At 40.2% G+C, this 25661-nt stretch overlaps 1 protein-coding gene across 12 annotated transcripts in view; it reads right to left on the bottom strand.

Moving 5' to 3' along the window:
- The window catches only part of adgrb1a (adhesion G protein-coupled receptor B1a), a 449476-nt gene that overhangs the window by 232061 nt on the left and 191754 nt on the right, over nt 1–25661 (bottom strand). For all 12 annotated transcript variants that reach the window (XM_078397552.1, XM_078397555.1, XM_078397557.1 and 9 more), the window contains 4 exons: nt 17726–17827; nt 15263–15369; nt 4450–4644; nt 3458–3526 (listed from right to left, as the gene is read on the bottom strand). In XM_078397552.1, coding sequence (XP_078253678.1) covers nt 3458–3526; nt 4450–4644; nt 15263–15369; nt 17726–17827 — 473 coding nt within the window. The remainder of the gene's footprint in view (nt 1–3457; nt 3527–4449; nt 4645–15262; nt 15370–17725; nt 17828–25661) is intronic.

Here is a 25661-nt window from a genome sequence, read left to right as displayed (position 1 = left end):
ATTAACCAGTTTATTCCCGCAAAAATAAACAAGTGCGTTCTGACAATGCAAAAGCATTTGCCAGACAAGCATCAGTCAGGATCAAAATTTAAATTTAACTTTAATTTTAAAGCGTGTCATAATCAGTATCTCATTAAAACCCCTGCTAGAATTCATGCTATTTTCCTTCTGACTGCATAAAATCTCCAGAATCCATTTGCCTCTGCACCTCGTGTCACTTAGCTCAATAATGTCTCCCATCAAATCTCTGGGGTCACTATGGTGTTATCTATTTAACACATTTTTGTTGTGTCATCCATGGCAACATGGATGCATCTTGGGACATGATGACTTCAGACTTTAGAGACTTTTAGACTTTAGCGATACAGAGTAAAAACAAGGTCTTAAGCCCACTAAGACTGTGCTAAACCAGCAATCACCCCGTACACTAGCATTATCCTACACACCAGGGGGCAATTTACCATCTACAGAAGCTAATTAACCTACAAACCTGTACGTCTTTGGAATGTGGAAGAAAACCGGAGCACCCGGAGAAAACCCACGCGGTCACAAGGAGAACATACAACTCCGTACAGGCAGCACCCGGGATCCACTCAGGATCGAAATCAGGTGTTTAGTGCTGTATGGCAGCTCTTGGTAAAAATGCATAAATAATTACATGAATAATCACAGCGGAGTTCTGTGACTGAGCTGTTCATAATCTAGTAAATCCATCCTGCCTACCATAGCAACTATACGGCTGCACCACTGTGCCACCCCTTGATGATGTCAAATAGGGTGAAAAGAGCATTCAGCTCCAGACCACATTACAACCTTGATCCAATCATGCACAAAGAAATTCCAAAGGGAGCATTCAGCCACATGTGGCATCAAGAAGCCTAAATATTAAGTCAATGGAGTATGGGCAGGAAAAAACTCTAATGGGCTGAAGTCTTACCTTACACTAAGGAATATAATAAAAAGGAACTGCAGATACTGGTTTAGACCAAAGATAGACACAAATGCTGGAGTAACTCTGTGGGTCAGGCAGCATTTCTCGAGAAAATGGAATGGTGACGTTTCAGATCAGGTTACCTTCTTCAGACTGGTTATAGGTTGGGGGGGGGGGGGGGTAGGGAGGGAGTTGAAGTAAGACCTCAGGCAGGGAGGTTCCCTGAAGTGCCGATTGTTGGCTATCGACTTTTGACTTGGTTAATCGACTTATAGTGGAAGTGGGGGCGTGGGGAAGAGAGAAGGGAGTTGGTGGGGGGGGAGGGGAGGAGAGGGGGGAACAGGAGTGTTTGTAGAATTTACCTAAAATTGGGCAATTCAATGTTCATACCGCTGGACTGTAAGCTACCCAAGCAAAATATGAGGCGCTGTTCCTCGAATTCGCAAATGGCCTCACTCTGGCAATGGAGGAGTCCCAGGACCGAAAAGTCAGTATTGGAATGGGTAGGGGAGTTAAAATGGTTCGCAACCGAGAGATGCAGTAGGCCTTGACAGACAGAGCCTAAGTCTTAACCATTGTTAAAGTGTTAATCCCGTCTGTCAATTATTTACTGGCACTTTTCTTGCCTCCAGTTCTACCCCCCCCCCCCCCCCCCCCCCAGTCAGTCTGAAGGAAGGTCCCGACTCGAATCATCACCTATCCATTTTCTCCAGAAATACTGCCTGTCCCGCTGAGTTGCACCAACATTTTGTGTCTATCTCTCAGACTGAGGAAGATGATTTTTGTTATTGGAAGCTAATTATCCAAGTTTGAGATCAACACTCCAAGAGTTTCTATTCTCCGAGACCCAGCCAACTTCATCTGTTTCAATGTAAAATCAAAAATGAGACGTAATGCTGAAGATTGTGTAGTGTTTAGTTCTATTTACGACTTTAAATAATAAAACCTTCCATTTCTACACGCAGCAAGACCTGGTTCAGACTTATGCTGATAAGTGTGAAGTAAATATTAATTCCAAACAAGTCCCATCTAATGAACACAACTGTCAAAGTGTGTATCCACCAACTCTCATCCCTGTACATGTTATATTAAAGAACCATTGAACCATTGAAGGTGGTTCAGACTTGAAAAACCGTCAAGTATTAAATTTAATTCAGAGATTCAGTGCGGAAACAGGACCTTTAGCCCACCAAGTCTACGCAAACCAGCGATCCTTGTACACTAGCATTATCCTATACACTAGGGACAATTGACAATTTTTACTGAAGCCAATTAACCTACAAACATGTACATCTTTGGAATGTGGGAGCACCGAGGGAAAACCCCCAAGATCACGGGGAGAACATACAAATTTGTACAGACAACACCGGTAGTCAGGATCGAACCTGGGTTTCTAGTGCTGCAAGGAAGCAACTCTACTGCTGTGCCACTGTGCCACCCATTTGTTGCTTGTTTGGACAACTGTAACTCAGAAAATACTCAAGAAATTAAAAATCTTGTAGAATGAGTAACCTCACATAATTGTCATCTTATCCACAAACCTAATAATTTTTCCCCTGCATTGGTGGACTGTTCTACAGAGTGCACTGCCACAACTCACCAAGTCTTCTTTAGCAGCAGTCACAATGTCCGCCACTTAAAGGGCGAGGCCTGACTCTGCTCTGAAACAACACTCTTATGATGCACTGCTCAGAGTCCGTTACTCATCTGGCTTGGAAATATATTGTCATTCATAGACCTTGCAGCAAAACCCTTGAACTGTCCACATAACTGGCACTAACATAACCACTCCATCTGCAGCGATTCAAGATACCCACTCACTATTTCCCTCTCAAGGGCAAAAATGAATGTCCAATGAATGATCTGCCAATGGTGGTTAGATTTGCAAATGAATTAATAAAAATGATAAAAGGAAATTACTCCAATGGAATTTGTAGCTACAATATTTATGTGGCTAGTTCCAGTTACATTTCAGATCGATGGTGATACCTCCTGAGTGATCTTGGAGAGTAGGCAGGGGAGGGGGATGTGGGCACATCAATGATACCATCATTTGGTGTCAAGATAACTTGGTTAAAGGTAATTTTGTGGCACATAACTACCTCTAACCTTGTTACTTGCCATCCAATGGCAGTTGTTACTTGCCCCATTATCAGATGAAAGTTTTTTGTCTATTATGGTAAATAAACCCGAATTGACAAATGGCAATGTGTGTTTCCATCCACTAAATAGCTTTCAAAATCTTTCTAATGAAGCAAAACAATGATGAAGGAAAGCTCAAATGCAGAATCCAAAAGCAAATTATTTTTCTGGACATAACCTTTATATGTATGCTCAACAGCTACATATGAACCAGGAAAGTCAATTTCTGTTTTCAACTTTAAATCTATAACTGTAAATTCAATCACCCAATCACGGCATAGTTGTTATCTCAAGAAACTGTTTGCAGTCTATTCGGTAAATAACTATGATTATTCAACAGAGTTTTTATGATTTGACATTTGACTTTCTGCATTTAATTCTTACCAGCTGGGCTTCTTTCCACCTTGGCTTATTTTCTTCTGATAATAAATTGCTCACTATTTGAACAAAATTCTGCAAAACAAGTAACAAATGTTAATAGAACGAAGAATGTAACATTAATGATAAAATGTGCATAATAGACTTTGCTGGCAAATGTAGGCAGTTCACCATTGAGATTGTTTGTGAGTACGAGCCATCAATTTCTTATGTCCAATCTCAGTTAGCATTTAAATGTCAAGCTGAATGTAGCTTAAAAGTCTCTCAATAATCCCCCCACAATGTATCTCAAACATAAAAAAGTAAGTCCCTTACATAATAATGGATTTATGTTTCAAGCACCACAGCCATCCTTGTGAAATTTAATAGATTATAAATATCAAAAGAAAGTTCAACAGTCCAAACTAGAGTAGCATTTGTATCATAAACCCACAATAACTGGACCCAAACTCATTAGCAAAACATATTTTACATCAAATGGTTTTGTAATAATTGGAGACAACAATGAATCGAAGCACCATCAACTCAACTCCCAGAGCAAAGAGTGAACACTGGCTGTTGAACCACAATAGTTACAAAGAGATAAGGCTCACAAATCTCATTGGATTGCTCACCTTCCAACTGTGTCAGTTCTGCTGGAAGTAACCCTTTTGGCTTCGGACTGGTTTGGTAACCGGTAATCAAGATTTTTTTTTTCAATATACAAGGGGAATATGAATTGATGTTGAACCTCTCCACCATTCAATAAGGTCAAGACTGATCCTATGCTTTATGTCCATTTACCAATCTGAACACCATATAAGATTCATCCGCTCATGTCTGAGTACACTTAGAGACTGAGTATCCATAGTTCTCGATGGTAGCAAATTATAAAGATTTATCACCTCCACATAAAAGTTCAGAGCTGGATTATATACTTGATGGGCTGAAGATCAGAGTATGTGAGCAAACCTCTATTCCATGCCTTTTCCATCAATCAACTCTGAAATGTTACCAACCTGGATATCTCCAGAGACAGGAGTGTAATACGCCCGACGGAAGATTTCAGTCATGTTCTTCAAGATGTCAATTAACGCTAGGATGTCTCCACTGTAGCTGGTTCCTCCATCGGAAGTGTCTGCCAGCTTTCTTATAATTCCTGATATCCCATCTCCTATTAACCCTCGCTGGGCCTTGGACAAGTGTTCCCTGGTCTGCCATTTAAAGAAACATTTTGAGCAATGCATAAGACTTGGAAAATATGAGCAGATTAGACAATAGACAATAGACAATATGTGCAGGAGGAGGCCATTCGGCCCTTCGAGCCAGCACCGCCATTCAATGTGATCATGGCTGATCATTCTCAATCAGTACCCCGTTCCTGCTTTCTCCCCATACCCCCTGACTCCGCTATCCTTAAGAGCTCTATCTAGCTCTCTCTTGAAAGCATTCAGAGAATTGGCCTCCACTGCCTTCTGAGGAAGAATTCCACAGATGTACAACTCTTAGATATATCACAGTTTTTGTCACCAACATACACATTTATTTCAAATTCATTAATAAGCTCTGCACGTAATAACCATGATAAAGTCAAAGAGGATCATTGAACAATCTAATCACAAGAACAGCGAACAATGGAATTAAATTGTAATTCAGTATTATGGATACTTTTCATATTCACTACATTTTTAAAATCACTTAATTGGACCATATTCTCACGTATTAATCTTTTTTCATCTTTTCAAATGCAAACGCAGTTATCCGATGTTATAAAAATAGAATATCAGTGGGATGTGTATGAAATTAATCAATGTCTTTGTGGGCTGCCCTTGCCAAAGAAACAGATCATAGACAAGCATTTCACAACGTTGAAGTATCCCACAGTGAGGCACCAAACATTACATTTAGCAATAATCCAATTAATCAGCCATTTTATTTATCTCGAAGAATACAAAGTGGTTTCAAATTTAATTGCCATCGAAACCACTGCACAAGTTAAAGTGTTTCTCATTCTTTCCCTGTTCTTTGGAACTTCCGTGCAGAACATTCTTGCCTTCCCCCTTTCCCCATTCCTTGATTGTATGTTCAGTAAAATCGTCCTTATTTGTCATAATAGTCTTTCGAATGATTACCTCTTCCTTTGTAAGATGTACTGTAAAGATTCCCTCCATAAAGTGAGCTATTTAATTTCAAATTATTGTGGTTTGTTGGGGATAGGTTTGGGGGTGAACCACATGAAGGTAACACTGCAAAAGTAATCTGTACAAGCAGACTCTTTGGCCCAGTTTGGTTTCTGAGATAATTTATAGAGTCGGGATACCCATACAGAATGGAGACAGGCCCTTTGCACAACTCGTCCATGCTGCACAAAGTGCGCATCTACACTCATTTAATTTCCCTGCACTTGATCCATACCCCATCAAATCATTCCTACTCATATATCTGTCCAAATGTTTTTTTTAAATTCCTGTTATAGTCCCTGCCTCAACGACCTCTTCTGGCAGTTTGTTCTATACACATACCATCTTCTGCATGAAAAAGCCATCCCTCAAGTTCCTGTTAAAGATTTCCTCATTCACCTTAAACCTATGGCCTCTGGTTCTCCCCATAACCTACAAGGATTTTCTCCAGGTGCTCTGGTTTCCTCTTACACTCCAAAGATATACAGGTTTGTAGGTTAATTGGATTGGTAAAAATTGTAAATTGCCTCTGGTGTGTGTAGGATTGTGTTAGTGTGCAGGGATTGCTGGTCGGTGCAGTCTTGGTGGGATGAAGGGCCTGTTTCCTCATTGCCTCGCTACATTAAACTAAACTAACCTGATGGTTTAATTGGATTTGCTGATGCATCTTATGACACAACTTCTCATATTTGTGGGACCCTACTATTGAGGTGCAGTGAACTTGTATTATAACATTTTTTAATTATTACACATCATATGGTTCAGTCTATGTTTACTACATTTCTGCTACGAAATCTGGATCCCTGATGCTGTTTTTTCAGTGCCATCCACATCAAAATTGATGCTTCCCGAGTGAAACATGATTACATGGAGCTGACAACTATCAGCCATTTTCAGTGTTGGCCATGTATGTTATTCACAGACCAATCCCTATGGACAAGGTTTTTATAGCACTATATTTGCCACTGAGGATGGTGGATAGCTGGAAAGTACTGCCGGGGAGGAGGCGGAGCAGATATAATTACTACTTTAAAAAGACATTGGGACAGGTATAGAAGGATACAGGTCTAATACAGGCAATGGGATCAGTGTAGATGTACATCAAGATCAGAATGGACAAAGTGGGCCATGGGGCTTGTTTCTGTGTGGTGCGATTCTATAATTCAACGATTCTACGATACCATTCCATAATAACACAGTATAAGGGGACTAACATGGGGACTATAAGGGGAATAAAGTTCAAGGATGATTTGATCACTGATTCTCTGCACACCATACTGCAGCAAAGTGCATGAATAAAATGCCTTTACTCGTGTAAGGCCACCTCAGGAGTTCCCAGTCTTGAATGCTATTGTGTTTCTTTATTGTGGGCCCACAATCAGAGTGGATATTTCTGCACTGCACATCGAGTGATTAATACATGTGTTAGTCTAAAACAACACACATTGGATTCTCCACAGCCTATTCTATATTAGTTTCTGGTTTTACTTTGGTTGTTAAAGCAAAATTTGAAATCCCTGTTATTTTCCTTATTCTCTTTCATCCTCACTATGTTCTATTCTTTTGCATACAGGCAAACACAAGATTTCAAACATTGACGAACCTCAGCTTCCCAATGTGCCCAACAATTGTTGCCCTGCTGATGCTTGCTCTTAAATTCTTCTGGCTCATATCCATCCTTTTTCTTATCAGTGACCAATTAATTTTTATTTCCACCATCCCAATCTGTTGTCCAGACATCAAGTAAGATGTCGGAGGAGTTGCAAACAGTGATGAATGTTGTCAAGGTACACAATGAGATATGGATAAGCTATGGAAATGGGCAGAAAAATGGCAGATGGAGTTTAATCCAAGTAAGTGTGAGGTGTTGCACTCTGTGAAATCGGAGGTAAGGGGAAAGTATACAGTTAATGCCAAGATGCTTAAACAGAATAGATGTTTTCAAGTCAATAGATCCCTGAATGTGGCAATGTTTAAATAAAAATTATACTACCTGAATGTGGCAATGTTTGTAAATACAGTGATAAAGGCGGCATATTTATGCTTGATGTATTCAAGAGGGAGTTGGATAGATGTATTCAATAGAGAGTTGGATATAGCTCTTCGGGCTAACAGAATCAAGTGATATGGGGAGAAAGCAGGAATGGGGTACTGATTCTGGATGATCAGCCATAATCATATTGAATGGCGGTGCGGTGACGAAGGGCCCAATGGCCTACTCGTGCACCTATTTTCTATGTTTCTATTTACGGTATGCTTGTCTTCATAGGCCAGGGCATTGAGGATTAGAATCAAGACAAAATGTTGAAGCTTTATAGGACTTTTTTTGGTTAGGACACGTTTGAAATATTGTTACATTTCTGGTCACCCCATTACAGGAAGGATGTGGAGGCTTTGGAGAGGGTGCAGAGTGGTTTAATGAAATGCTGTCTGGATTAGAAGGGAATAGCTCAAAAGAGAGTTGGGACAAATTTGGATTGTTTTCTCTGGAATGCCGGAGGCTGAGGAGAGACCAGATAGATAAATAGAAAATTGACAGGCAGATAAGATAGAACCTTTTTCCTTGGGGGGGAAATGTCAAAGACTAGAGGGCTGAGGTTTAAGGTGCGGGACAAAGTTTAAAGATGTCCAGAGCAAGTTTCTTTACTCAGACTGATGGGTGCTTGGAAAGTGTTGCAGGTGGTGAAGGCGGACATGATGCTGGCATTTAAGAGGCTTTGAGATAAGCATATGGATGAAAGGGAAGGATAAGGATCACATGTAGGCAGATTAAATTAACGGTATCATGTTTGGCAGGGACTTTGCCGGCCATAGAGCCTGTTCCTGTGCTATACTGTTCCATGTTATCTGATTTTCAATTGATCTGACAATGCATTTGGGGGTAACAGTTCAAGGGAATAAAACCCTGGGTTTATAAGAAGGTAAGAGATGAAAGAAAGATAAAGAAATAGACAAGGAGGCTGAGGGAATTGGGTCAGATGTAAAGGGAGAAAACAATGGGAAAGCTATTGAACAAAGATCTAGTGACAGCAGTGTGAATATAAGAGAGATGTGAGAGAATGGGGGAATTGCAAAAAGATAAGGAATAAAACAGGTAGAAGAGATATGAACACCAAAGGGAAGTGAAAGATGGGTATTGCAGATTGGGGAAAAGATGGTCAGAAAGAAATATTGGAAAGAGCAGTGAAAAAACACAATGAAGATAAAGGGGGTGGGCCGTAGGGGGGGAGAAGAGCCAATAAATCAAGGGGAAGAAATAAACCTGAGAGAAAATGTCACATTCAAACAGCCCATTCCTCAATACAGACATCCCATGGGCTTTCTCACATAACAGAAGCTAAATTAAGGCCTGTAATGTTGGCAGCAAGAGCTTTGGTCAAATATTTACGACTTGATATAGATATGCAGCCCCAAACTTATTTACGTGAGTGTTGATTAATACTTTTGATCCGTCTCTGACTGAATCTAGCAATTGGATACAAAACTGATTTTCAAAAAAGAATGCAAAACAAAATTAATTTCTGAAATGAATTTAGGGTTTGAAGTTAAATTACATAGACACATATTTACTGTTTGATTTTAGGATTACATGTTTTCCCAATCAACCCTTGAAGGAGATACAAATTAAGTTAATGCCTCGGGTACTTTTAACAATAGCATGTTTGTTTCAAATAGAAATAGAAATACATCAGGTTATGACAATGATAGATTAATTAATATACAGAATTAAACAAGATCAAAATGGACCCTGGAGGATTAAAATTTCATTGAGTATTTCGAAAATGGTTGTATTTTAAGTGACATGTTTTGGGCTCTTGAGAAATAATTTACAAATTCTAGCACAGACAGAATTCGGCAAAAAATCTCCCTGTTTTATTCTAATTAATTGAACACAATGATCCATTTCTGAGACCATAAATATGGGAGGCAATATAGTCCATGTTCTATTTGCTACTTCAACCAATAAATTGCAGCAATGTTATCTAATTTCCTTCAAGCTTGCAACCTGATTTAACAAATGCATCAGCTACAACTGTACTTTCACACTATCTAGTTCAGAAAATTAGCCAAATAGGTTGTGACTGAATATATTACAGTGCAGACGTTTGCATGGAATCACAGAAAGGTTGCAGTAGTTGGGCCATCATTCATGCTGGGTCCGTATAAAAGCATTTTAGCTATCACCCCTCTTTCATCCTCCACCCACCCACCCCCAGTGCACCTGCAAATATTTTCTTTTTGTGATCGCAACAATTAGAACATAGAACTTAGAACAGTACATCACAGGAACAGGCCCTTTGGCACACAATGTATACGCCAAACATAATGCCAACTTAAACTAATCTTTACCTGTATGTTATTCATAACCCTCCAATCCAATCTCCCCCTGAAACCCAACAACCAGTCAAATTTAAACAGCCTCTCACACTGCCTTGAGGACATAAAATGTTGGATGGCACAGAACTTCCTCCAATTAAATGAGAGCAAGTCTGAGGTCATCCTATTCGGCCCCCCCGACTCCATCAAATTGATAACAGGCAGTCTTGGAAGCCTATCCTGCCTAGTCAAACCGCATGTCAAAAACCTCGGCATGATATTTGACTCTGCATTAAAATTTGATAAGCAAGTCAACGCTGTGGTAAAAGCCAGCTTCTTCCAACTTCGAACCATAGCTAAAATCAAACCTTTCCTCCAATTCGACGACACAGAAAAAATCATTCACGCTTTCATTTCCTCCCGCCTAGACTACTGCAACTCCCTATACACTGGGATCAGCCAATCTTCCCTGTCCCGCCTGCAACTGGTCCAAAACGCCGCAGCGAGACTCCTGACGGGTACCCGTAAAAGGGACCACATCACCCCGATTCTGGCCTCTCTCCACTGGCTCCCTGTACGGTACAGAATCAACTTCAAGCTCCTCCTATTCACGTATAAAGCCCTAAATGGACACTCCCCCCCCTACATCAAAAATCTTCTAACCCCCCTCTCTAACTCCAGGTCCCTCAGATCGGCCGACTTGGGGCTATTCACTATCCCGCGGTCTAGGCTTAAACTCAGGGGTGACCGCGCTTTTGCGGTTGCAGCTCCTAGACTGTGGAACAGCATCCCTCTCCCCATCAGAACTGCCCCCTCCATCGACTCCTTTAAGTCCAGGCTCAAAACATATTTCTACTCCCTAGCCTTTGAGGCTCATTGAGGAGGTGCTGTGAACTGTTTGCGTGCTACTGTATGTTTTTATTTTTTTTTCTATTGGAACCTAATCAAATGTACAGCACTTTGGTCAACGTGGGTTGTTTTTAAATGTGCTATACAAATAAAATTGACTTGACTTGACTTGACTATATATTCATGTGCTTATCTGTAAGCCTCTTAAAAGCTACTATATCTGCCCCCAGCAACAGCCCAGGCTGTTCGTTCCAGACACCCACCACCCTCTGCATAAAAAACTTGTGTTGCACAATTCCTTTAAACTTTGCCCCTATTATCTTAAAGCTATGCCCTCTGGTGTTTGATACATCCATCCTGGGAAAAATGTTCTGACGGTCTATCCTATCTATGCCTCACATAATTTTATGAACTTCTATCGGGTCTCCCCTCAGTCTCTGAAGCTCCAGAGAAAACAATCCAAGTTTGCCCAACCTCTCCTGAAAGCTAATAACATCTAATCCAATGGGCAGCATTCTGGTAAACCTCTTCTGCACCTTCTCCAAACCCTCTACATGATTTCTGAAATGGGGCGACCAGAACCGCACAATGAATTGACCTTTAATACTCACCCATTGTGTACAGCAAATTAGTGGGCAGATGTATAATCAAGAAACAAGCAACTGCTGATGCCGGTTTAACAAGGAAAGACACAAAATGTTGGAGTAACTCAGCAGGTCAGGCAGCATCACATGGATAGGTGATGTTTCGGGTCGGGACCCTTCTTCAGACTGATAAAATCTAGATTTGGCCTGGGCTGGAACCTACTGCGGCCAATCTGAACCACAGCCGGGCCTAAGTATTTATTTTTCTGTCCTCGACCTGTATGAATACCCATCCTGATTATACCCATTAACTTCAGTACCAATTTCCATCCTGCACTCAAATTCACTTGGACCATCTCTGACCTCCCCTTTCTTGAACTCACATTCTCCATCACAGGAGATAGACTATCGACTGCCATCTATTAGAAACCCACTGATTCTCACAACTATCTCGACTACACTTCTTCCCACTCTGCTTACTGCAAAGACTCTATTTCCAACTCCCAATTCCTCCATTTATGCCACATCTGCGCCCAAGATGAGGTGTTCCATACCAGAACATCCGAGATGTCCTCATTTTTTAGGGAACGGGGGTTCCCTTCTCCCATCATAGATGAGGCCCTCACTCGTGTCCTTCAGTAACCCGCAGCTCCGCCCTTGTTCCCCCTCATCACAACAGAGACAGAGTCCCCCTAGCCCTTACCTTTCACCCCATCAGCTGTCGCATACAACAAATAATTCTCCAACATTTTCGCCACCTCCAACGGGATCCCACTACTGGCCACATCTTCCCATCTCCACCCCTATCCGCCTTCCGCAGAGACCATTCCCTCCACAACTCCCTGGTTAACTCATCCCTTCCCACCCAAACCACCTGCTCCCCAGGTACCTTCCCCTGCAACTACAGGAGATGCAACACCTGTCGCTATACCTCCTCCCTCAACTCGGTCCAAGGTCCCCAAAAGTCCTTTCATGCTCGACAGAGGTTCACTTGTACCTCCTTCAACCTCATCTACTGTATCCGTTATTCAAGATGTGGACTCGTATACATCAGTGAGGCCAAACGTCGACCGGGCGATTGTTTTGCTGAACACCGTCGCTCAGTCTACCTGGACCTACCTGCTCTCCCAGTTGCTAAACACTTTAATTATCCTTCCCATACCCACACTGACCTTTCTGTCGCTTCTCATTTTTACCCAACAAACAGCTAACAATAGCCTGTTTCCTTTATCATTGTTACTTTTTTTGCGCATCTTTCATTCATTGTTCTTTATCTCTCTACGTCATCATCTATATATCTCGTTTCCCTTTCCCCAGACTAGACTGAAGAAGGATCTCGACCCGAAATGTCACCCATTCCTTCTCTCCAGAGATGCTGCCTGTCATGCTGAGTTACTCCAGCTTTTTGTATCTATCTTCGGTTTAAACCAGCATCTGCAGTTCCTTCATACCCATCCTCTCTCTCTTGGGTCTGACCATGCTTTACAAGTGAAGAATGAGATTCGGAGGGCGGCAGGTAGAATGATGCATCTCCTTTGGAGATTTTCCTCTGGATCTCATTTTTTATTTGCAAGGCATGGTCAGAACCTAAACCAAACGGTTCGGGAGCATGAATACCCATCTTGATCCAAACCTGACACATATAGGCCTGGTCAGTGGCTGGACTTGACCCTCACTATCTATACTGTCTGGGTCATTCATGCTTTTAAATAACCCCTTGCAATTCCCTCACAACTCCCCCTGTTCCAAGGAGAACTTCCAGCTTCCCCAGTCCATCCAGATAACTAAAGTTTCTCAAGCTTGGAGTTATTTTATGAACCACTTCTACACCCTATTTTTTTCCCTAAAGCATATAGCCCTAAACTGGACATAATCTTCCAATTGCGGCTGAACAAGTTTGTCATGACTTCCTTGCTCTTGTACTGTATGCTTCTGTTTATAAAACACTTCAACCTTCACTGCAATCCAATAAACAATGGTTCACAACCATTCTGCTCCCTGTCACATTTAATTTTCTTACTGTTCTTATCCTGCACTTTTACTTCACGGGCATCAACCTTGTTGTCAAATCTATTTTTGGCGTGGCATGAAACATCTTTTGAGATTCAATGTACATTACACCAATCACTTTCCCTTCATCAATCCCCCAGTATTATATTCAAAAACAGTCTATCAAATTCATTAAACATGGTTTGCCTTCAACATATCCGAGTTGGCTATCTTTGAACCATTATGCCGGTTCAAGGGACTGCTTATTCTGTTCCAGTTTCAAAAAGATTAAAGTCAGTCACGGCGCTATACAACACAGAAACAGGCTCTTCAGCCCAACTCATTCATGCCAACAGGTTGCTAATCCCAAGCAAATTTCCCTTGCCTATGCCTGGCCCATATGTCCCCAAACCTTTCGGATCCATGCACGTGTCCAAGTGCCTTTTATACATCATAACTGTATCTGTCTCTACCATTTCCTTTGGCAGCTTATTCCAGGTACACACCACCCTGTTCGTGAAAAAGGTGCCCCTCGGGTCCCTTTTAAATCTTTCTCCTCTCTCTGTAAACCCATATTCTCTAAAGTTAGACACTCCTACCCAGGGCAAAAAAGTATGGCTATTCATCCTCCTTTTGTGGACTTGTGTACCTCGAATAGGTCACACCCACACTCTCTCCACAGCCTCCACATTTCCAGTCATACAGTGATCAAATTTGCACAAATAATCCAAAAAGTGGCCTAACCAAGTTTTGATACAGCTGCAATATGACTAATGATATTTATTCTAGCACTTTGACTGATAAGGGAAAACATGCCATTCACCTTCTTTATTATCCTGTTTACTTTAGACTCTAGATATACAGTGCGGAAACGGGCCCTTCAGCTCAGCGAGTCCACACAGACCAGCGATCGCCCAGTACACTTGCACAGCACTACACACTAGGGACAATTTACAATTTTATCAAAGCCAATTAACCCACGAACCTGTACGTCTTTGGAGTGTGGGAGGAAACCAGAGAACCCAGAGAAAACACGGTCACAGGGAGAACGTACAAACTCCGTACAGGCAGCACCTATAGTCAGGATTGAACTCGGGTCTCTGTCAATGTTAGGCTGCAACTCTTCCGCTGTGCCACTCCATTGCCCCATCTATGCTGCCACTTTTGCCAATTTGCACATCATCAGGAAGTCATGACGAATTGAATACATTATGCCTTTATTTCTGAATAAATCCATTCTACCTTTTATACTCATCTTAGTCATAAATATGTGACAAATTATGAACCTGGTAAACAACAGTTTTATTTTCTGTCTAGTTTGATAGTAATCATGCCCTTTTACACTCTGCTTTCTGTTAATTTATCAATTACATTTCAATGATTCTTTATTCTATGCAGTTTACCCACTAAAAATACTGGCATCTTGCCAATATCTTGATAATTGATATTTCATTGGTACATGATTTGATTGAAATTCAATCACATTGATATTGCACTGTAAACTAATTCCCTCCTGGTTTCACATGGTTAATTTGTTCTTAATTGTCAGGTTGTGGCTGATGCTGAATGATTGCTAGTTGCCTTGGTGATAAGCCTTTCCCTCGCCTCAGTCAATCTCTTTATTTAACATTTCGACCTCGTAAATTGTGAGCTGCCTTGATTTTATATTGTCGGGAGATATCATTAAAGCTCTTATGCAGGAGGAATTTTAGAAAAACAACACGACAGGGAGAAAAATGGCAACAAAAAAAATCATCCTATTGAAGCACCAACAGCATTTTCCCTCAACAGGTAGACAGTAGTACTGGTAGAAAGGAAGGACCCTGTAACAGAGATTTGAAAATAAATTCTCTTACTGGTTACACAATGCATTACAATATACTTCAGCTCAGAGTAACAAGTAGTACACGCACCTCTGACTGCAACATTCTGTAGTCATTGGAAACACATTTGGTAAAGCTTGGAGGCTCCCAAAAAGCGATTCCCTCATCATCTAGGAGACAATTTCTCAGGATTATTCCTGAGAACATCAATACAGTTAGCTGTGGCATGTTCAACATCATCATGTGGAAAAAATAACGAGTGGCACTTGATACTACACAATTCATTCAATGCACATTTAAAATTCCTATGCAATTATATGCAAGATTTGATCCATTCATTAATAAATTGAACCTGCATTTGAACAGCAGAGTTAAAAGTTAATATGGTCATGTCAAATGTCTGTTTCATACACTTCAGATTATTATTTGTTTTACATTGTCAAAATAAAACTCTTAATTACTAATCTAAAACCCAATACTCCTCCTAACCTGCTAATGATTCAAGGAAAATTCAGCTCATTAAATTGACATGGATAGTAGTTTCCCACAGTTGTGAAGCAACATGAGTGACTATGATAAAATCAATTTACAGTACACAATTTGTATTGCAAAGCTAACACCCCATGATTTCTGCCCCCATTTGAGGACCTTTATCTTCCCTTTCCCTTTTAATTACCCATAATTAAATGTCCTTGGTTCTTTTATCGCAACCTTTATCCCAAAGCTTCATCGTTTCATTTTTATATATAGATACATTATCTTGGTGCTCTTTTAGTGGCCAATGATTCGGGTGGGGTAATTTGGTGCTCTCACAATATTTTCTGTGAATGGTGCTCTGCTTTGATTATCACCTCAGATTTAATTAAAGTTTATTTGTTTTTCCACTTAAAACATTGTTGATAATTCTCGCCCTTGGTCGTACACCCCTGACTCCTGAAGGGCAACACACCCATGTGATCTCATAAGGTCATTAGTGATAGGAGCAGAATTAGGCCATTCAGCCCATCAAGTCTACTCCGCCATTCAATCATGGCCGATCCATCTTTCCCTCCTAAGCCATTCTCCTACCTTCTCCCCATAACCCGCACTAATCAAGAATCTATCTATCTATGCTCACTGCTGGGGCTTTCCATGAATAGGACTAACATTTTAATCCCCTCCCAATACATAAATGCATTAACCATCAAAACTTATTCATGATATATGTTTTGAAAAATCCAACTGTTTATTAAAAAATATATTTGAATTGGGGCTACTGTAGTCCAAATGATAACAGTTCTGATATTGTTAGGGAAGGGTAGGCAGTGTAAGGTAACAGTATTTGGGGAGACTTGGAGAGGTCATGGATGTGAAGACCACACACCCTACCAAATCATACAGCAGGATCTAAATCAAAACTTTCCCCTCCTGCAAAAAAAACAAAAAAACAGCTTGCCAGGCAGAAAACACCCTGGTTACAGGCAATTGGGACATGGAATGAGATATATTGGGCTTGATGGGTCTATAGGACTTTTGCCAAGGTGAGAGAGGGATTGAACCTTGAATGGGAGGGTGGGAGAATAGAAGGGCCCAAACTGGTGATCCAGTCATGGGGAGAGGATTTAATCCAAGATTAATGTGGGAGTTTTTCTGAGGTGAGGTTGACAAAAGAAAAGCATCCTAGTCAACAAGAAGTGCCAGTAACAGGCATTAACCTGCTAGAGCCAGCAGCTCCAATATTCCATTTTCAATGCAATTTTCTGAGCTCTAACAATCCATTCTTTTACTTTTAACGTTAAGTATGTTTGCTTATGTGGCCTGATTTTAATATGATACTGACGTTAGAGTGGAAATTTGCAATCATCACGATTAAATCCACAGCAGAAATATTTTCAGTTCATTTTTTAAACCTCCCCCCACCCCCAACCAAAGTGGGAACATTAATATTGAGGTAATTGTACTCTAGGATATGTCTGAAATTAGTTCTCTTTCATGCAGTGTGGAAACAGTTCCTTCTGCCCAACTTGCCCACACTGACCAACATGCCCTATCTATACTCGTCGCACCTGCCCACATCCCTCTAAACCTATCCTATCCATGTACCTGTCTAAATGTTTCTTAAACTTTGCAATAGCACCTGCCTCAACTACCATCTCTGGCAGCTCGTTCCATACTCCTAACCCACGTTGTGTAAAAAAGTTACCCCTAATGTTCCCACCAAATCTTTCCCCCCTCACCTTAAACCCATGTCCTTTGGTTCTCGATTCCCCTACACTGGGCAAAAGAATGTGCGATTACTCTATCCCTCTCACTATTTTGTACACATACAAGATCACCTCATATCCAAGGAATAGTCTTAGCCTGCTCAGCCACTCCCTACAGCTTAGACCCTTGAGTCCTAACAACATCCTCGTAAATCGTCTCTGCACCCTTTCCAGCTTACCAACATGATTTTGTACACCTCTGTCAGATCACTCCTCATTCCCCTGCTCACAGTAACATACTTCTAATGTTCAATCGGAGGTTAGATCAACATTAAGGAGGAAAGTACAGCTTCTTCCCAGCAATAATTACCTGCAGCACTTGGTGGGCAGCTGCCTGCCGCAGACTCGCCTGCAGCTGTCTTTGTCCATACCATTGAATTGTAGTTTTCTTCCTGGCAGTATTCATGAGGTTCTGCGCAAAAAAATATGTTGTGGTTAATGTGAAAACATCCAGTATCAATACATATCGTGCAGCAAAAGGCAAAGAGGAAGATTACATTTTTTGTTTAAGATTAAACCCTTGACCTTGAAATGTAATGAATTTCTACTTTATCAAAACATTATTGTATAAATAAAAAATAGATATTCCAGCTACTGAACTTCTGAAATATAAAAGATAGAGAAAATGTTCAAAATACTACACAGGCTACGGATGAAAGGAAATAAATTGTTAATGTACCAACTGAGTGACCTTACACGATAATAGTTAATAGTTAGAAATAAAGTAGATTTAAGATGCAGAACAAGAGGGAAAGGAAAGGAAAAAACAAAAGAGACAAAGTTGTGGGCAGGAAAAAGACGACAGGAATAATACTGGGAATAGAAAATCAATAATAGAATAGAACATGGGTATGATAGAATCATTATAGGAACTTGTATATTTATACAATTTGTATAAATACAATTTCCATAAAATATGTTGAAACTGTACGGAGTTTGGATGTTCTCGCCTTGACCATGTGGGTTTTCTCCGGGAGCTCCGGTTTCCTCGCACCTTCCAAAGACGTACAGGTTTGTAGGTTAATTGGCTTTGATAGGAATTGTGAATTGTCCCTCGTGTGGGCCGAAGGGCCTGAATCCGCACTGCATCTCTCAAGTCTGAACTAAATGGTTGAGATTGCAAGGCTGTAATTATGCATAATAAAAAGATGAGGTGTTATTCCTCACATTAAAGTTGCATAGGTTTGGAAGGCAAAGACAGAATAATCCAAGTCGGATTGGAAAGGATAAAATCTTTGATCCTTAAATTTATGGTCTATGCTATAGATGGATATGCCACAAAGTGATCATTAATGTTTATCTTTCTTCTCCCTCGCGCTGTGGAGATCTCAGTGAAATGTTCAGAGTTGGCACGACCACAAGATTGTGCTATGTGACCAAATATCCCAACACACATAATAGGGTCATGTTTCCAGGATTATATGCAAGTGAGAAACAGTTCAGGAGGTGAAATTTGTAGAATGTGAGTGAGCAGTTCTAAGTGGTTAAAAAGATTAGAAACCATGAGTCGGAATATTTTGTGGAATTCTTAGCTATAAACATAATGTTGGATGGGTATTAATCAGGCAATTGGAGGCACAAAAAACAAGAGTAATTAAATACTTTGAAAACACGTTAGACATCCTATGGACTGGGCAAGGGAAGTTGTGCAATGAAACAGATTTAATAAGGTATCTGCAGCAAAGGGTCCTCAAAGGAAGATATGTATGACATGGTAAAATTTCAGAAGGAACTACAGATCCTGATTTACAAAAAAGGACACAAAATGCAATAGGTGATGTTTCAGGTCAGGACCCTTCTTCGGACCCTATCCAAAGACCCAAAACTTTGCCTATCCATGTTCTCCAGAGATGCTGCCTAGCCCACTGATTAACTCCAGCATTTTATCCTTATTTATGTTAAATTTCATATTACTTTTGAAAACGATGTGAACATGTTAAAATGTTGAATTCTCAGTTTAACAAAGACAAACTTGGAGACAGGAGAGGGATATGGGCTGAGAGAAGGCAGGTACAGGATACTGAGTTGGATGATCAGCCATGATCATATTGAATGGCAGTGCAGGCTCGAAGGGCTGAATGGCCTACTCCTGCACCTAGTTTCTATGTTTCTATGATAGATTGTGAAGATAAATGAGCAATGACAAGTATGCAAAGGGATAATTTGTAATTTGTATTTCTTGGAGCACAGGAAGATGATCTGATAGAGATGTACAATGTCACGAGAGGAAGAAAACGGGTAAATGCACAGTCTTTTACACAGAGTAGGGGAACTAAGAACCAAAGGTGAGGGGGGAAGATTTAATAGGAACCTGAGTGGCATCTTTATTAAGCAAAAGGTGGTGGGTATATGAAACGAGCTGCCAGAGGAGATAGTTGAGGCAGGTACTATCACAACTTTTAAAAACATTTAGTCAGGTACATGGATTGGATAGATTCAGAGGGATATGGGACAAACATTGGCAGGAAGGACTAGCATTGATGGGGCATGTTGGTCAGCATAGGCAAGTTGGCCAAAGGGCCATTTCCACACTGTATGATACTACAACTCTATAAGGCCAATTAGTGAAAATACTAGAATTTGTTATCATTTACATCTGACATTTTAACATGTCACTTGGAAATTCACAAAATTATACTGGGTCATTACAGTGTACTGAAATCAGAAATAAAAACTGAAAATTCTTAAAGTACTCAAATGGTCAGACTGCATCTGTGGGAAAGAAACAAACATAACTTGTCAGGTCAGCTATTTTCCAGTTCTGTCAAATACAGCTTGAACTAAGGGAAATGGATTTAGTCTAAATGTTTGGCTAGTTAGGATGAGGGGTGATTATATAACTCAGAAAGCTACAAAATGTGACTATTCTCCAATCCTGAAGACCAAGATGCATGACCAAAATTGACGAGCTGTTCTGCACCGAGGCTGTCAAGAGTTCTGGGAATAGCAGGACAAATAGGCATTGATGTAAAAGTTCATCTTGCTGAATGGCAGAGCCGTCTTGAGAGTTCAGGTAGCCTGCTACTTCCCATATATTTCTTATTATCTTGTACTTTGATGACAAAATGTTATTTCACTCTCCTCTCTTGGTTCATGGTGAAAAGTTATCTGCCCCTGTTTAAAGCCATAGCTAAGAAAGTAGCTTGAACTTTACTTGAGGCTGTGACAGGTAGCAATAATGGGCTCCAATGGGGACTCATCAAGGACATTGGGATTAACACAAAGCAATTGAAGAATTACAGCCACACTCATGAACATTTAGATCTATCATTGAATTCCCGAGCGAGCACGTTAAAATCATCAAATACTTTTATGGCACACATACTTTCAATTAGGTCATAACAGCAAATGACCACACATCCAAATTCACAACAAATACTTCAATAAATTTTGCAAATAGAATCACAGAGTCATACAGAATGAAAACAGGCATTTCAGCCCAACTTGTTCGTGCCGACAAAGATGTCCTACCTGCCCACATTTTGCCCATATCCCTCTAAATATTTTCTATCCATGTACCTGTCCAAATGTCTCTTGAATGTTGTTGTAGTACCTGCCTCAGCTACCTCCTCCTCCATGCACCCACCATCCTCCATGTAAAAAAGTTGCCCCTCTTTCCCCTCTTGCCTTCAATGACTTTAAGCAAATCCTAACTGTTATGCATGTATATCCTGTAACATGTTCAATGTGATAATTTGTCGAAGAAATTCCATTCAGATCTGTATTTATGAGAAAATGTAAAGATCAGAATATTGAAAGGACTCAACCACTATCTGGATATTGAGGAAAGGGCTGAAGCTATGACAGTTCACAATGTTTTAAGAAACACAATGAAAACAGCGAAAGTCATTCCTGTCTACAAGAATGGAGAGAGACATTTATTTTCAAATTACAGGCCGATATCTCTGCTTCCCCAATTCTCAAAAATATTAGAAAAATTATTTGTACAAAGACTTGAAAACTTTATTGATAAACATAACATATTAAGTGATCACCAGTATGGATTTCGAGCTAAAAGGTCTACTTCATTAGCGCTAATGGAACTAGTAGAGAATATTTCAACTGCAAATGATAATGAAGAATATACTGTGGGAGTATTTATAGATCTCAAAAAAGCGGTTGATACCATAGATCATGGTTTACTGATGAATAAGCTAGAAAGATATGGTATTAGAGGAGTAACATACTCCTGGTTAAGATGCTACCTTGTAAACAGATATCAGTATGTTCAAGTAAATAATTTTGATTCAGAACTTATGAAGGTTACCTGTGAGGTTACACAAGTCTCGGTGCTGGGCCCAAAGCTCTTTATACTCTATATAAATGATATTTGTAAGGTGTCAAAATTGCTACATTTAGTTATATTTGCGGATTATTTTGTTCAGGGAAAATCATGAAGCAACTTTTGGACACAGTTAAAGGGGAATTGGAAACCCTAAAGAAGTGGTTTGATACTAATAAATTCTCATTAAATTTAAGTAAAACAAAAATTATTGTGTTTGGAAATCGAAAAATAAATTCGGAGGTAACACTTATAATGCAATACTGCACAAAACTAAGGCCACTTATAATTGCAATACTGCACAAAACTAAGGCCATCTTGAATCAAAATTCAATAGTTGCAACAATGAATTAAAAGAGTGTAGTAATATGTGTAAATTCAAGAAAATGTTCAAAAATATTATATTTGAAAGATACAAAATATGTGATCAGCACTGAGAACTGACTGACATGACAGAAATGATGGTTCTTGACTATATTTGTGTGTCTTTCTATGTTTTGTTTATCTGCTTCTGACTTATGTTGTGTTTTTTTTAAATTATATTTTGTTCAGTATTAAGGGTAGGCACAATAAGCTTTGGCTTCTGCCTACACCTTTTTTTTTTGTCAGAAAACATCATGTGTGATTATATTGTTTTATCTTTGATACAATGATTTCGCACTATTTAACTTTCACAACTGTATGGTCAATCTGTTGTATTGTATTGACCGGAAAATAAATAAATAATAATTTTAAAAAATAATAAATTAAATTTTTTTAAAGCATAACCTTGAGGATCCAACCTTAATACATTCAGAAAAGTTATACTCAAAACTGCCCATTTTGCTTTCTGTGTGTGCATTTCTGTGCAGACTAACATTAGCCAGAATGTAATATTTCCCACAAATCAGTGCAGGCAAGCAATGTAATAAAATCATTACCAGAACAGACCTTAGTGTGCGAGGGTGAAATATGATTAAAGAGAAGAGTGAGAAATGCTTTAGAGCGAAGATCACAAGGTAAACAACGCCTAATTCTCTGCCCAGCACACTGTTACAGTACTTATTAAAGTTGCTCTGCGTAGAATCCGATGAATTTTTAACTTGTGCCTCTCCAAAAATGATACCCAGAAAATGATCAATTTGACAGTTGCTTCAAAAGACCTGTGATTTCCACAACAGGAAGACAGGCCGAAGTCTTAGCTCACTGTTGATCAACTGCTAATAATAATAATAATAATACATTTTATTTATATAGCGCTTTTCATATACTCAAAGACGCTTTACAGAGATTTTGAGAACATAGGGAAATGAATAAATAGATAAATAAGTAAATAAATAAATGAACAGAGAAAGGAGACAGAAGGTGAGGTGACCTTCAGTGGTTGAAGGCAGTACTGAACAGGTGAGACTTCAGCGATGTTTTGAATGTGGTGAGTGTGGGGGAGTCTCTAACGGTTTGGGGTAGTGAGTTCCATAGGGTGGGAGCAGCGATGGAGAAAGCCCTGTCCCCCCAGGATCTGAGTTTAGTCCGGATGTGGGGGGATAGGAGATTGGCAGCGGCAGAGCGGAGGGTGCAGGTGGGAGTGTGCCTGTGGAGGAGGTCGGTCAGGTAGCATGGGGCCAGGTTATGGAGGGCTTTGTAGGTTATGAGGAGGATTTTGTACTGGATTCTCTGGGGGATGGGGAGCCAGTGGAGTTTATAAAGGACGGGGGTGATATGGTCACGGATCGAGGTGTGTGTGGGCAGCGGAGTTTTGAATGTATTGAAGTTTATTGATGATTTTTGAGGGTGCGCCATAGAGGAGGCTGTTGCAGTAGTCCAGACGGGAGGTGATGAAGGCGTGGATGAGGGTTTCTGCAGCTGTGGAGGAGAGGGATGGACGGAGACGGGCAATGTTTTTGAGGTGGAAGAAGGCTGTCTTTGTGATGTGTTTGATGTGTTTGTCGAAGGAGAGGGTTTGATCAAGGATGATTCCAAGATTCCGGATGTGAGGTGAGGTGGATACTGGGAGACCATCAATGTTGAGGATGAAGTTTTGGGTGGATTTGGTGAGCATTTTTGGACCAATGATGATGATTTCAGATTTGTTGCAATTGAGTTTGAGGAAGTTTGATTGAAGCCAAGATTTTATTTCAGTAATGCAGTTTGTCAGTGTAGAGTGTGTGGTGGAGGAGATTGACTTGGTGGAGATGAGGAGCTGGATATCATCGGCGAAGCAGTGGAAGTTGAGACCATGACGGTGGATTAATTGACCAAGGGGGAACAGGTAGAGGATGAAGAGGAGGGGGCCAAGGACTGAGCCTTGGGGGACACCTTGGGGGAGGGGAGCGGTGGGGGATTTACAGTTGTTAATGGAGATGAACTGGTGTCTGTCAGAGAGGTAAGATTTGAACCAGGATAGGGCTGTGCCGGTGATGTTAAGGGAGGTTTCAAGTCGGGTGAGGAGAATGGAGTGATTTATGGTGTCAAAGGCGGCGCTGAGGTCAAGTAGGATGAGGATGTTGAGGTTGCCAGCGTTGAGGTTGAGGTTGCCAGCTAAGCACTAACTCAACATGAATACCTTTAAGTCCAAGAATCTAAGGGCAATTTAATGAACCTCTAGAATGAGGACATGTGGAGAAAATTATTAGCATTTCGTGGCAGTAACATACAAATCTTTAAATATTTTCACATCAAAGGCTCATTCACCAGCCAGGCTCAATCCATATTAATTTTTGGAAGTCTGGTAATCTGCATTCATTTTGTGTGGGATATATTTTCTTCTGGAGGCATAACCACTTTCTTAGTCAGGGACTGGTATGGGGGAATGGTTTAATGAACAGACTAAAATATTGCAAATATTTGGCCATTTTGTGGTTATGATCAGAATTCATTCGCAATGAAGATTTGGCTTGGTTGTCTGGTTGAAAGTCATCCAGAAGCACATGGCCATGGCAGATAAAGATCATTGCTTTGTTAACATTTCATGGAAGTTTATACACATGTGTTTTTGTTCTGGTACTTCCAACAATAAAAGCTCATTCACCAGCCTGGCTTAGAATGGTTAAGGAAGGGCTGGTTGAATATCTTGCTTTGAATGCACTCTAATTTGCATTAATTTTGTTCAGGATATATTTGCATTGCATTTTTAAATAATATGCACAAATAATATTAGGAATTGTAAAAGAGATGACCTATACCTGCGATGAGAGTGCCAGTTTTCTGACAGTCTGGTTATTTGCACATTGTAATGCGTGTCCGGTTTGGCAAATTCATCTTGCTAAAGAATAAATATTGTTTCTACATTTAGCTAATCCCATGCATGACTGCAGTTGAGAAAGAATTAATCCATTGGAAAAAGAACAGAATCAAAAGCAGAAAAGCAAAGCAGTGTATCCATTGGAACTAACCAAACTCTTAATGGAATATTATGAAGTTTGATTATGCCTGAATTAGAGCATGATCCTATGTCACTCAAACTGAATGTGCCTGACGAGACTGACGAAATAGTGAATTTGTTCCATACAAGCACTAAGTGATGACCTTCTTCAAGAGGTACCATGTAAATGTACATTGCTTTAATTACTGTTGTTAGTTAGTTTAGTTTTTTGTCATATGTAACGAGATACAGTGAAAAGCTTTTTTTGTTGCGTGTTCTCCAGTCAGCGGAAAGACTACATCCTTTTCCCATCTGCAGATTGTACCCGCTGAGGATGCATGAGATATTATGATTCTAAACTGGGAGACTGCATGAAATTTAGGGGAAGGAATCTGTAAGTACCGAGCAGAGAAAGGTGGCATTTCATCCTATTTATTTGCTCCATATGCAAATAGGGAGCATACCATCTCACTCAAGGCTTATTGGTGCAATGCTTCTCTGGGAATTCAAAAGATGAGAGTTACCGAAAGTAAAATGCAACTTTTTCTGGGAGCCAGAGTAAAATGCAACATGTATTCTGTTGACTCAAGAGACTGCAGATGCTGGAATCTTGAGCAACAAACA

The sequence above is a fragment of the Rhinoraja longicauda genome, chromosome 4 (genome assembly GCF_053455715.1).
Source record: "Rhinoraja longicauda isolate Sanriku21f chromosome 4, sRhiLon1.1, whole genome shotgun sequence".
Classification (NCBI taxonomy): Eukaryota; Metazoa; Chordata; class Chondrichthyes; order Rajiformes; family Arhynchobatidae; genus Rhinoraja; species Rhinoraja longicauda.
This window is presented reverse-complemented; position numbering and strand designations above follow the sequence as displayed.